This window comes from Castor canadensis, chromosome 16, assembly GCF_047511655.1.
Source record: "Castor canadensis chromosome 16, mCasCan1.hap1v2, whole genome shotgun sequence".
Lineage (NCBI taxonomy): Eukaryota > Metazoa > Chordata > Mammalia > Rodentia > Castoridae > Castor > Castor canadensis.
Genome location: NC_133401.1, coordinates 67141250 through 67154595, shown reverse-complemented (window position 1 = coordinate 67154595; position 13346 = coordinate 67141250). Strand labels below are relative to the sequence as shown.

At 39.9% G+C, this 13346-nt stretch overlaps 1 protein-coding gene across 2 annotated transcripts in view; it reads left to right on the top strand.

The window, feature by feature from the left end:
• Rnf130 (ring finger protein 130) overlaps positions 1 to 13346 on the top strand; it is a 114896-nt gene that overhangs the window by 68533 nt on the left and 33017 nt on the right. For both annotated transcript variants that reach the window (XM_074057469.1, XM_074057468.1), the window contains exons 5-7: positions 304 to 386; positions 8208 to 8304; positions 10886 to 11090. In XM_074057469.1, coding sequence (XP_073913570.1) covers positions 304 to 386; positions 8208 to 8304; positions 10886 to 11090 — 385 coding nt within the window. The remainder of the gene's footprint in view (positions 1 to 303; positions 387 to 8207; positions 8305 to 10885; positions 11091 to 13346) is intronic.

The following is a 13346-nucleotide window of genomic DNA, read 5'->3' as shown; positions in this document are numbered from 1 at the left end:
GACATGATGGTTCAAGGTGATAGCCAGTGTGAATCTTGAAAATCATTAGAATTCTGACTTTTTCTAAGACATGCTATAAACAGATTTAGTATTGATTGTAAAATAACTTTAAGATGAAATAGATTAGCTTAGATATAATTTGGGACAGAATACTTGAACAAATGCAAACTTACTAAATTATTCTTAATAACTTTCACTTTATAACCACTTACCATAGTTGCCATAGAAGCAGTCTTGGCATAATTACATCTTCACTTGTACACTTTCAGCATGTGACTTTTGCTCCTATGCTTTTTGTTTCAGGAAACAGACCCAGACTTTGATCATTGTGCAGTCTGCATAGAGAGCTATAAGCAGAATGATGTTGTTCGGATCCTCCCCTGCAAGTATGTAGCCTTTCTCTGTTTCAAAAGAATGGTATTAATATTTGTATGTTTCCCTTCCAGAGGGGGTGTCCACTTGCTTCTGAGAGCCAGCTAACCAATGGCTACTATAGCGGGCCACAGCCCTGCTGCACATTGTTCCTGATGAGAGGTTGTGAGGTTGTGGTCAATAGTGAGCAGTGCTGCCTCCCAAGAACTGATTGCACATGTATCATTAAAAACACTTGATGCAACCTCCAGATGAATTGTTACCTAAGTGTTTCTATTATATGTGAGCTCTTTGGCTTTCAAAAACAGTCTTCTGGGCTGGGGAGATAGTGGTAAAGACTTTGCCTAGCGTGTATAAGGCCCTGGGTTTGATCCCCAGCTCCCGGGCTAGGTGGGGAAAGGGGAGGAACAACCTCTTGTTTTTCTCCATCTTTAATCAGAGCTCATCATCAGGGACTCTAATGCATTCACCTGGCTCAGAGTTCTACAACTCTAGGAATCTGTACTAAGTCTTTCTCTCATACGTATTGGTCAGTTTTTTGTTACTGTGACAAAAATCTGACACAGACTACTTACAAAGAAAAGAAAGTTTATTTAACACACAGTTTTGGCGGTTCAGAGTCCCAGATCTGGTATACCCCATTGGTTTGGCCTCTGGGTAGACAGCTGGTGGCACAGCACAGTGAAAGCCCATATAGAGCAAGCAGTACCTCTTGAAGGAGCAGAGAATAAGAGGACGAGTAGGTCAGGCTTGCTCCTTTGTAACAACTCTCTTATGAGAACTACCAAAAGGGATTCTCACAAGAAAGACCTCATACCTCCAGTGATTAAGGACCTCCCACTAGATCCCATCCTCCAAAGGTTCCACCACCTGCCAACCCCACCATCGTGAAGACCAAACCTTTAATCACAGTGGACCCTTGGTGGAAACTCAAACCATACCCAAACCATAGCACCATTGTATAGTAAAGGACAGTGGAGCCAATAGTAGATTTCAGGTTCCTACCATTCAGAAATGCCAGAGGGCTACTTTTAATGTCAACACTCCTTGCATAGGACCACATACCTCCCTCCAGAAGGAGAGTGTCCACAGGAACTTTGATGCCTGAAAAGAGCAAATTGTCTTAATAAGCATGTTGATTTCCAACATGGTCCTATCCCAAGCTAGGAAATGGGAAATATTAAGATACATGATTGTAAATGTCAACTAGCAAAATATAAAATCACCTAGTGAAAAACCTAGAATCAAAGACTTTTCCTTTCTTCTCCTCTCTCTTCTTTAGAAGATATAACTCAGCCTATAATACATGTGAATTGGTGAAATAATTATGAATAGTTACCTCCATGAGGCTACTGGTCCTATTTTATTTATTCACAGAGTGATCTACTCTGAGCCTAGGAAGATCTGTTTGTTTGTATGTCTTTAAATCATAGAACTTAAGAAGAACTCTGAATACTGAAATAGAAATCCAAGATTCTAGGCAAATCATTCTAGTTTACATAAAAAAGAAAATCTATCAAACTAAATGTAAGCCATTCTATAGAAAATTAAATTATATAATGACCATTTTCCCTCACTTATAGTCATTTATAATCTAAAAACATGAGACTAAAGGAAATACATACACAAATCAAATCAGGAAAAGGATCAGTAGGATATATTATAAAGCATAATCAACAGATGCCTGCTTTAACCAGGAAGAAGCCAAGACTTTACAAAGTCTGTCTTCCTATCTGAGCCCAGGATCCTCTGGAACCATCTGGTACATAATTGGGTAGGGGAGCAGCCATTCACGGTTATTACTAAAATGAGAGTGTCTTCCTCAGGGAAGTCTCAGCCTAAAATAAATGATTCTGGGAAACTTGCTCTCATTCTCTCTATCCCTAAAGCCTTGGCTTTTCCACAGTTTCATTCTGATTTCTCTTTTTTTCTCAATTTAACCCAGACCTTTCCAAACCTGACTACATACACATCAGGATCAGTAAGAGAGTTTTCAGAAACACCCAAGTGGAAAAGTCCAACATATTGTTCATAATAAGTTCCTGAGTGATTCTCATGCTCCAAGGCCAGTCCCTCCGTTGAGGCCCAAAACTTTGGTTGATATTCACTGTTTCTGCAACTGAAACTAGAGAACTTATTCTCAGCCTTCATGATTGTGGTCTGCTTTTGAATTTTAGAAATTTTGGCAGACTTAACGGAATTTCTTTGTACCCCTAGTTATGGCACTGTTCAGTTATATAGTTGGTCCTTATTTTTGAATAGACATGCTTACTGCCCTGTGTGTCAGACTTGTTTTTTTTTTAATACTGGGGCTTGAACTCAGGGCCCTCATCTTGAGCCACTCCACTGACCAGATTTTTTATAATAAGGTTTTTCGAGATAGGGTCTCAAAGCCAGCCCGGTCTGTTTGCACCAGCTGGCTTCGAACTGTGATCCTCCTGATCGCTGCCTCTTGAGTACCTAGGATTACAGGCGTGAGCCACCAGTGCCCGGCCCTGTGTGAGACCTCTTATGTTGCTTTGGAGCCAGCTGTTGTCAGTTACTCTTACCTGTCAAATCTCAGCAAGTTGCAGCTTTCTCTAACTACATGGCTTGACCTGCTCAGCAGAACGTTTTGTCTCACTGAAATGGTAACACCAGTGATCCTCGGGTGCAGTAAAAATTAACTTTTTACATTGAGCAACATTTTGGAACAACCTTTGACCTACAGCAAAGGTTCTCAGTCTTAGCACTATTGACATCTGGGATCAGATAATTCTTTGTTTGGAAAAGGGGATGGGAGAAAATGCTGCCTTGAGCATCACAGGATATTTCACAATATCCTTTAACTTTACCCACTAGACACCAAAAGCATCCACACTACTCAGTTTTTAAAGTGAAAAATGTCCCCAGATGATAATCATTGATCTATAGGACCTAGAGAATATCTACATATAAATGTTCCTCTTTATCCTAAATCTTCTCCAAGCTTCTTATTTCCAGTTGATGCCTCTCAGGTACCTTTGTATTAACTCTTACCTCATGCTTCTGCTTAGTAGTCCTTCTGCCTAAGATACCTTTACTTTGTCTTTGAACCTGGGCCTGCTTCCTTTATCTCACATCGCTGAGCAGCTCTTCCTCTCACTAGCTGCCAATAGGGCTTTGAACAGACCTGGCAGACAGGGCTCCATTCCTAGCCAGGCATCAAGTACTTCCAGAGCCCTTCTACTGTCCTGGCTAGCCCTTCCTGTTCATCACAGCAATGCTTCCAAGTGTTTTCTTTCATCCTAAATACCTTACCTTCCTCTTCCCCCCACCCGCAATGCTCTTCACTTTTCTTCTTCTTTTTTTTTTTTTTTTTTTGTTTTGCCCTGGGGCTTGAACTCAGGGCCTTCACCTTAAGCCACTCCACCAGCCCTATTTTTCGTAAACGGGTTTTTTTTTGAGATAGGGGCTCACAAACTATTTGCCTAGGCTGGCTTCGAACTGTGATCCTCCTGATCTCTGCCTCCTGAGTAGCTAGGACTACAGGTGTGAGCCACCGGCACCCAGCACGCCTCACTTTCAGTAGAGTAAATGTCACCATCAACTTCATAGAGAAAACAGTGGTTTGGGAATTCCTTAAACTTCCTATCCCCAGACCTTCAGATGTGCCTGCCTCCATACCCACCCTGCACCTCCTGCAGTCTATGCTGCTCTTTCTACCTGAGCCTCTGCCTGCTAGCTCAGCAGTCAATGTGACCTTGCTCTATTGACTATTTTTTCCCTCCATTTTGTTCTGTGTCTGCTCATCAGGACTTAATCATGCTCAAGTATTTCCTATTCCAGTTTTTTAAAGCTCTCTTTCAAACCCATCACCTCTACATATCACCCTGCACCCTCTCTCCTTCACAGCCAGCTTTTGGCAGGATCTGTACTCACTGCCCCTCCACCTCAGTAAAAGAAGATGACAGCCAGATGCTTTGTGTCCATCTGTCTTTCATTTTTAAGAAGCCTATCTGGATTCTCAATTAAGCTTTTCTGTTGATGGCTATCAGACCTTTTATGGATTGCCGGCTTTTTGCTGCATGACCTTTACTTTTCATCCTCTGTCACACTAATTTATTGTGGACAGATGGCAGTTGGCATTGTTTTAGGACCTCCTGATCATATTAGTTGATTACAGTTGATCATCCTTTGGATATTAGCCAGCATGTCTTAGAAACTGAGAAACAGTCACCTTTTTTAAAGGTTAGCCACAAACTTTTAGTAGGTAAAAATCCTCTTTTGGATAAACATATGTTTAGGATGCCAGCTTGGGAGTTAAAATGGGTCAGTCAGCTGACTGCCAACTGGCTGAATTGCTATGATCACCCCCCCCACACAAAGGAGGGGCAGCTAACAAACAGCATCTGTTGCCAGTCCTGGATAGGGGAAGGAGTTCTTGTCTCTGACCTTTAATAATCTTGGATCCTTTTATGTTTGCCAGGTCCTTAACATGGCACCCAGAAGCTGCAGAGCTGTGAAAACAACTCACTTCCAGGGTAGACTCCTCGCACCAGCCCCGAGGTTTTTCTGACCTCTCTAGTTCATGGCCAGTGGGAAGTAGGAAAGAGAAGGGCCCTGCCATTTCAGTATTACTGGTTTTGTTCTGTACATTTCACATTCTGTATCCCAAAGTATTTCTTACAGGAATAAAGGACTGTTTGGTTAAAGTTCTGCTATGCTTGTCCTTTTCACGTTTCACTATTTGTCAACACATCACCCACTTTCTGTCCCAGTACACTACTCAGCCCTAAATGAACCAGGTCCTTTTCGGCTTTTGTGTGTATTTTCACCATTTGAGTCTTTCATAACAATGGAAAAGGGTTTCTTGTCCCAGGTGCCACCTTCCGAGGTCACTGGCTTTCTGTGGTGCACCCTCCAGCTAGTGAGAAAGGATAGCACTGGATGTGCTGGGACCCGAAAGCTTGCTGCAGAAGCGGTCTCCCCATTTATTGGGATGCCATGTGGAATGTTAAGGTTACTTTGCCTGTTTAACCTGAGTGAATGAAAGGTATGGTTAAACAGGCAAAGTAACCTTAACATTCCACATGGCAGTTTACATTTATTGCTCCAGACAGCCTCATGAGAGGCTTTTTTCCCTGTCCCACATCTCTTCAGGTAAGACAGCTGGGAGGCAAAAAGGATGGCTAGTTGAGCCTCCAGTAGTTATAGCAGAACTTTGTCTAGAAAGAAGGGAAAGGCCACAGTGGGTATGGTGAGTCAGTAAAGCTAAGGAGGCAGAAGCAAGAGGGTGAAGAGAAGGGGTGCTGAAGGAGAGAAGACAACAAGATGTGGTAGTGACAGGACTTGTGGGGACTTGTGTCAAAACTGGTGAGTGCAGAGTACAAGTGCTCAGCTTTGTATTCAGAAGCAAGGGATGTGCTGTGAGAAGCAGAGACTGAAGATCCAGGGTGAGATGCACAGAAACTAGACTGGTGGGGAATGTGGAAAGATCATTCCTAGGTCAGAGGAAGGAGAGTTTGGGGGCAGGGTAGTTGCCTAGGGTGCAGGTGAAGGGCAGATAGCCAAAAGGAACATATTTTTTGAAGAAAATAAATGTTTCTTTCAGATTTTGAGTTAGCTAGGGAAGGGGGATAGTCTTAATTTGTCCCTAGAGAGCCAGTTAGTTTTTGTTGTCTTTCACTACAATACCCCACAACATAGAGGCATTAATATTGTCTGGTGGAGTGGGGTACTTTTTCTTTTAGATCAACAAACTGCAAGGAAACAATTACTTAAAAACCCCAACATAAGACAAGTCCACTTACAACTCACTTAAGGTTAAGGGAACAGATAGACTGAGGACCTTCAACTCATGCAGCAACTTTAGAAATTAAATACACCATTTTGTTCTTTCTGAACAACCAGTAATAGGAAAGCAAAATCACTGGCCAGAACAGAGAGTACCACAGCCAACCCACTGTTTACCCCCAGGCAGCTGCTGCTTGCTTAAAACAGGGTTTCTACCAACAGCTGGTTAAATTTAGCTGCTCCTGCCCCACCTGCATTCCTCCCACTCTAGCACCAAAGTGGCCCTGGTCAGAGATAACATACCCTCTTCCCTCCAAATCCCATTGTCCTCCATTTGCAGAACTGACCTGGGGCACCTTCCTAACCACTCCAGCCCCTCCCAGCACTAGCCAAACCCTCAGATGTTCATAAGCTTCCCCAAGATGTATGCAAGATATGTATGCAAGTGTTAGGAGGAGATTCTACAACTTAGATCAGACTAAAGGTTTCTGTGTCCTGCAAAAGGGTTAAGAAGCCTTGTTCTAGTTTATGTTCAATTACAGCCAACCATGGCATAGTTGAGTACTGCTGGATGGTACGCAGGGGATACCCCTTTTGGTTGAGCACTGCAGTAAGGAACCTTCATATGTTGATACAAGTAAAAAGAAGTGGACATGAGACCTTACGTATTCTAAATTAATTTAGGTATTGCCCATAGATTAATGGCTTCCCATCCCATAAGTAAAAACCTTGAGGTTTAAAGAAAAGTCTTCAGGATGATGAGGTTCTGAATAAATGCATTAGCTACATGTTTTGGACTAGACTGATAAATTTAGACTTTAAGGACTTTATTCTTAATCCCCCAAAAAATGGCTTTAAGGCCATCAAGTGGTAATGAGTGGGTACTCTGTATTGACCCTATATTGTACCCATGAATGTTTATCCCAAATCTCAATAAAAACTTGAGTTTTCTAGACCTCTTGCTTTTTTAAAATAGAACCTTCATTCTTCAAACAGCAATCAAAACATTAAATTATAAATTAATAGTGAGCATACACCATGGTGTATCTCAAATTTTCTTTTATACCAAACTCAAATTGTTGCATTTCTTTCAAAAGTGCCTTGAACATTTTTGTTGGTCCACTCCTTCCTGGTTTGGCCAGAACTCCTGGGCTGCTTCTGTCAGACTTGGTTGCAGCTTCTCAGAGCCTTGTGCACAACTGCTTGAGTTTGAGGAATAATTTCTACAGCTCCCTCAGTCTTTTCTCCCTTTCAAAGGGCAGAAGTTCCTTTTCTAGGAATGACTTATTTCCATCACGAGGATGTGACTTTCTGTTCTCCTAAATATGAGAGAAAATCACCCATTCCTACCCACCTTTGATACTTCAGCTGAAAATTGCTAGCTAAGTGTTACTTGATTCTTCAGTACAATTAACTCCCTAAAACAGTTCCAGCTGCTCTGTGACTTTTACAAATATTTGACACAGGTTGACAGAGAACTCTTTTTATTTAACCTTGACTTAATTATTTTTGTGAAATTTCATTTGTCTGTGTTATGGAAGGCATAACTAGTTTATAAGGTATAATTACTTTTATTCTTAATATATCTTCTAAGTTTCCTCAAGTCCTTTTTTTCTTTTTTTTTTTTTTTTTTTTGAAATTTGGTAAAATAAAAAGTCTAATTCCTAGTAGTCCCAACTACTCAGAAGGCTTGTGCCCAAGAGTTTGAGGCCAGTCTTGGCAACACAGTGAGATTCTGTCTCTTTAAAAAGAAAAAAAGGTTTGGTGAGGGTGGCTGCAGATATAGCTCAGTAATAGAGGTCTTGCCTAGCATGTACAAGGCCCTGGGTTGGATCTCCAGCACTGCAAAACCAAAAACAGTCATATCTTTATTAGTTCTCATTATATAGTGCTGCTAATATATAAGGTTGGATTCAGGAGATTTTCTGCAAGCTATATTATAATAGTTCCCTAATATTTGTCTCTTCAGAACTGAAAATGTGCTGAAAAGAGGAAAAACAGATTAAAATTGTATTTCTTTCCATTTTGACTTAGTAGTTTTGCAGTATATAATTTATGACATAATTTCCATTATTTTATAGGCATGTTTTCCACAAATCGTGCGTGGATCCCTGGCTTAGTGAACACTGTACCTGTCCTATGTGCAAACTTAATATTTTGAAGGCCCTGGGGATTGTGGTATGTTTCCTATTTTGTTACTACTTTTGTATAGTATAATGTACTACAATTGGTATAATAGGTCATGTGATTAAATCTCCCAAGAATACCCTAGCTTTCTTTGCCATATAGCCTTGTTAGTGTAATGATGCCTTTCTTCCAGATTACTTCAAAGTCTTACATACTCAAGAAACTCTAGAAAAGAAGATTAATACCTGTACTAGTCTAGTTTTAAACATGTCCTTCTGTTGGGCAAAACAACAACAAATACAGAACATAGTCTTGACTTGGATCCAATAGTAATTTTTTCTGCATTTGGCATAAAGTAAAATTATGTCATCACTTTCGTTCATTCCTCTTAAGTTTGTCTTTGGTCTCTTGGGTGTTGGTAAATCATAAGCAGTGAAGGCAGATGGTGACCAACGACCCTGGGGAACCATGAACAACCTGGCGAGGGTGTTAACCAGGTGTGCTGCATAGAGGTCAGCTGTGAGAAGAGCCAGGTCAACAACTTTGGACACTTCTTTGCTTTCCTTGCTCAAGAGAATTACATACCTAGAGTTGTGCTTTATAAAGGAAAATAAAATACTTTCTGATCTCAAAAAAATAATAAATGAATGGTTTCCTTATGGAACAAAAGGTTGAATTTGGTCCAGCAGATGAACCTTGCATATTAGCTTTTCAACCCAAAGAAGATCAAAGTAGTCCTGTTTTATACATACTATCAAATCACAGTTTAAGCACAGTGAATGGCATAGTACCCAATTTATTCTGTCTCCAGAGAGCATGTCAGTAATGATGTAGTTTAACACAGGATTTCTCCATTTGGCCTCAATGACACTTTTGCACTAGATAAGTAGATAACAGTCTGCCCTGTGCATTGCAGACTGCAGTAGCATCCCTAGCCCCTACTCCTAAATCCAATAGCATTATTTCCCAGTCAAAACAGTCAAAAATGTGTCCAGAAAGTCAAGTGGGGGCCCCGGCTACTTACTGCTACTTAGGAGGCTGAGGCAGGAGAATTACTTGAGTTTAAAACCAGCCTGGGCAACATAAGAAAATCTCTCTCGCTATCTCTCTCTCTCTCTCTCTCTCTCTTTCTCTTTCTCTTCCCCCCCACCATCTCTCCCTTTCCCTCCCCCTCTTCCCTTCCTCCTCTCTCTCTCTTTTTTTTTTGGAGTAATGATGGTTGAATTTAGGGCCTCTCCATTTGAGCCATTCCACTAGCATTGGTTATTTTTGAGATAAGGTCTCACTTTATGTCTAGACCAGCCTGGGCTGCTGTCCTCCTATTTGTGCTTTCCTGTGTACCTGGGATGATAGGTGGGTACTGCTGTACTCAGCCATTGTAGAGATAGGGTCTTTTGAATTGTTTTTGCATGGGTTAACCTCAAACCACAGTCCTCCCAATCTCTGCCTCCCAAGTGGTTAGGATTACAGGCTTGAGTCACTGCACCCAGCAAGAACCCATCTCTTAACAACAACAAAAAAGTCTCCCAACATTGCCAAATGTCTCCTGACAGGACAAGTCACCCCCATGTGAGATTGTTTTAATATAGTGTGCCTTTCATCTTGCCTGACATTTAGTAGACAATTTGAAAATATTAACTTAACACACTGTCATTGCCTCCAGTCAAGTGCTTTTCAAGTGCTAATACCTTCCCTTTTTTTAATAAAAATCCTTTAGAAATATATTCAGCTATCATAATTTTTAAGTATAATAAACCTCCCCTATCATTTTAAACATTACTTATTATACTATGCTGTAATTTTCAAAAACAAAACAAAAACAGAGCTTTGGGATGATCCAAAATGGCATTCTTTTGCCCTGGAAGCCATTGGTTCTGGGGTTTGATTGACTGTCATTTCTCTCTATACAAACTTCTCTCATCTGCCTTTCACAACTCTGCTTCTCGCATGCTGCCTACTGCAGGCCAAAGAGCTGGAAGTTGCTAGGGAAGCTAGATGATTCATATTGTTAAATCAGAAGGCTTTTATACCCTTTTTAATTGGTAGACTTTGACCCAAACAGCTGTACACCTCTCCTTCAGGATTGGGTCTTCTCAAATTTGATCAGCTCATAGCTGTGTGTTTTATGTGTTTAAAGATAGAAGATACTAAAAAAAAAGCTGAACACCCAGTAAATGGAGCATTTAAGAGAAGTTAATAGGATGACAGAGGTGTTTTATGTCACCTGCTGGCCTTCAACATTAACATTTAACTTTCACCAAAATAATGCAGTTTATTTTTTTAAACTGAACATTTGTCAGCTTTATAATAATGATATAACTCCCTTGCCTGTGACCATGTCCACAAAATGTTGTCATTTCTTTACCAAGTTACAGTGGTCAGTTTTCTCAGTTTTCCAGTGGATTTTGATTTTCCTTTGTATCATCTTCAGGAGATCAGCTGGCCATTTTGAAGAAAACCTGTTAGGTGAGAGTAGAAAAGATAGATGGACAGGGAAATTAGAAGAAATTGTGGGAAAAAATGCAATAAATCCCTTGCAATGAGTACCAAACATTTAGGATTATATGAGAGAAGATTGTTATGAAAGAAAATAATTGTTCTTATAATATTTTTAATCTGGAAATTTTTGCAGCCAAATCTACCATGCACTGATCATGTAGCATTTGATATGGAAAGGCTCACCAGAACCCAAGCAGTTAACCGAAGATCAGCCCTAGGTGACCTCACCAGCGACAACTCCCTTGGCCTTGAGCCCCTGCGAACTTCGGGAATATCACCTCTTCCTCAGGATGGGGAGCTCACTCCTAGAACAGGAGAAATCAACATTGCAGTAACAAGTAAGTGGGACCCTTTGCCCAGGCACAGGGCAGCATTGCTGCTTATGTTGGGCCTGCAGTGACTGTCAAGGGCTAAGTTGAGGCCACCTGGGTCAGCAACTTTGTAACCAAGAAAGTAATGTGTACTTTTGTTAAAGTAGATATTAGTAATAATGAAACCTTGTTTATATAAGGAGCTTGTGTATTTGTGTGTAAGGATAGGAATAGCTGCATTTGATGAGTAGTCATGCAGAGGGATGACTTAATAGTTACTTTAGAAACCTTGTTTTGAAATCATTGCATGCAAACAGGCATTTTAAAAGGAGACATTGGAATGTGATGTCAGTTGACAGCAGCAGTGCTAGTGTGTTGTACAGCTCAGCACTGATGCTCTTGATCTCCCTGGCTACAGGCAACTTAGTGAAAAACTGACCTAGAATTTGAACCTAAAAATTCACAACTTCAGTTGAGATGGCTTGTTGTTGCTGACTTTATCTTCACTTTTTATGGAAGTTTGGTCTCTTGACACTTAACTTGTATAATAGTACTTGAGATGGTAATCCACCATAAAAGGTAATCCACCTAAAAAAGTATTCTGGGCTAGTTATGAATGTCTTGACTGTTGAACTGTTGGCAATCAGAGAAATGTACTGAGTGTTTTGAGGGTGATGCCTATGTACAGCTTGAGTGGGCTGATCGCGTGTGTGTGAATTTGTAGACATTCACCCTGTAACATGCCAGCTCTTCAATTCCATTCTTTGCGTGCAATTTCCATCTAACAACCTTTCACCCATCTCTGGTTGCCATTCTGGTGCTGCCTTTTCTGATTTATGCTGTTGCTTGCCTAGAGCTTCAAACCCTGAAGCTGATGGGACTCTGCTTACCAAAGGGGTAGTCAGTAAAACAGGAAAAGTAGTTTTACAGAATAGTTTTCTCTTTATATGTTAAGACTTATATGGTCTGCTTAATTGAAATATACATGTTTTTAACCAACCAGAGATTACCATGGGAAAAGGATTTCCCACGTTTTTTATCTGTTGTCTGAACCTTCAAGAACCTTCATTTAGTTACGATATAAATAAAACTATTCTTTGGTATAGTTTGACTCATTTCTAACCATTTCCCAGTGATTGTTTTAGCAGCATTTCATGTTTTTCCAACTTTAGCATTAAGGTTTAATGAAAGTTGGTCTAGTAGGAATAAAGGAGATGAATGTTGTTTATTAATGAGTTTCTGTAAGCTCCTCATCAATCCAACATTTATTGAGCACCTACTACTACATTAAGTATAGGCCTCATTATATTTTATGTGGAGATGTCCCTTCAAAATCTTATGGTCTTGATGATAAAAAAAATAATTCATATACCAGATTAAACATCTTTAGCAGAATTTACTAATGATGCCAATGAATAAATTCGTGTTACCTCTACTTTTCCTTCCAAAGTCCTGTTGCACCATAAGCAACTACAGTATATTCAACCAGCACTCCCTGTGTGCAAGGCACTGTGCTAAATAAGCAGGGGGAGGACAAAGGTGACTAGAGCCTAAGCTGTAGTGGATTGCTGCTAAAATACTTCTAAGCCTATTGGGTATTACTGTGATGGTGTACTTTTCTTTGGTTTCTAATTTTTATAAGTGAAATCTCAGATACACAAAGACACAAATGCATATGTGTATTCAAATTATAGACATAATTGAAGTTCTTTGTGTTAGTCTGCTTATCACATACAAAAGTCTCTTAAGAGGATGGCCTGGGCATATAGCTCAGTGGTAGAGTGTATGCTTAGCACATGTGAGGCCCTCTGTTCAAACAGCAGTACTGCAAAAATATAAAAATTTAAACGTCTCAAAAGAAAAAAATGTATTAAGCTCCTTACTGTTGATTAACTATTCATCTCTTTGATTTTTAAAATACTAGTGTACATCTGTCCTAACTTAAAATGTATATAGATTAAAATGATGGATTTTACATGAATTTTTGAATGCTCATTTTTTAACTTAAATAAAAAGCTTTAATCTAGTAATGAGGACAATTGTAATCTAAGAGGCAATGGCTACACTTTTATTTAAAAAGAAAGAATTTGATAAGCATTCTAATAATATAACAAGGCCAGCATAGAACAAATTCAGCATCCTGAAATCCTGAAGAACAATTCTTCTTAACCTTTTGAAGGTCATCACCTTTCAAATGAAAGTACATTAACCCTTTTCTAGAAAAATGGCTATGCACACACAGGTTTGCATGCAATTTAAGCAATCATAAAGTCCAGATTAACA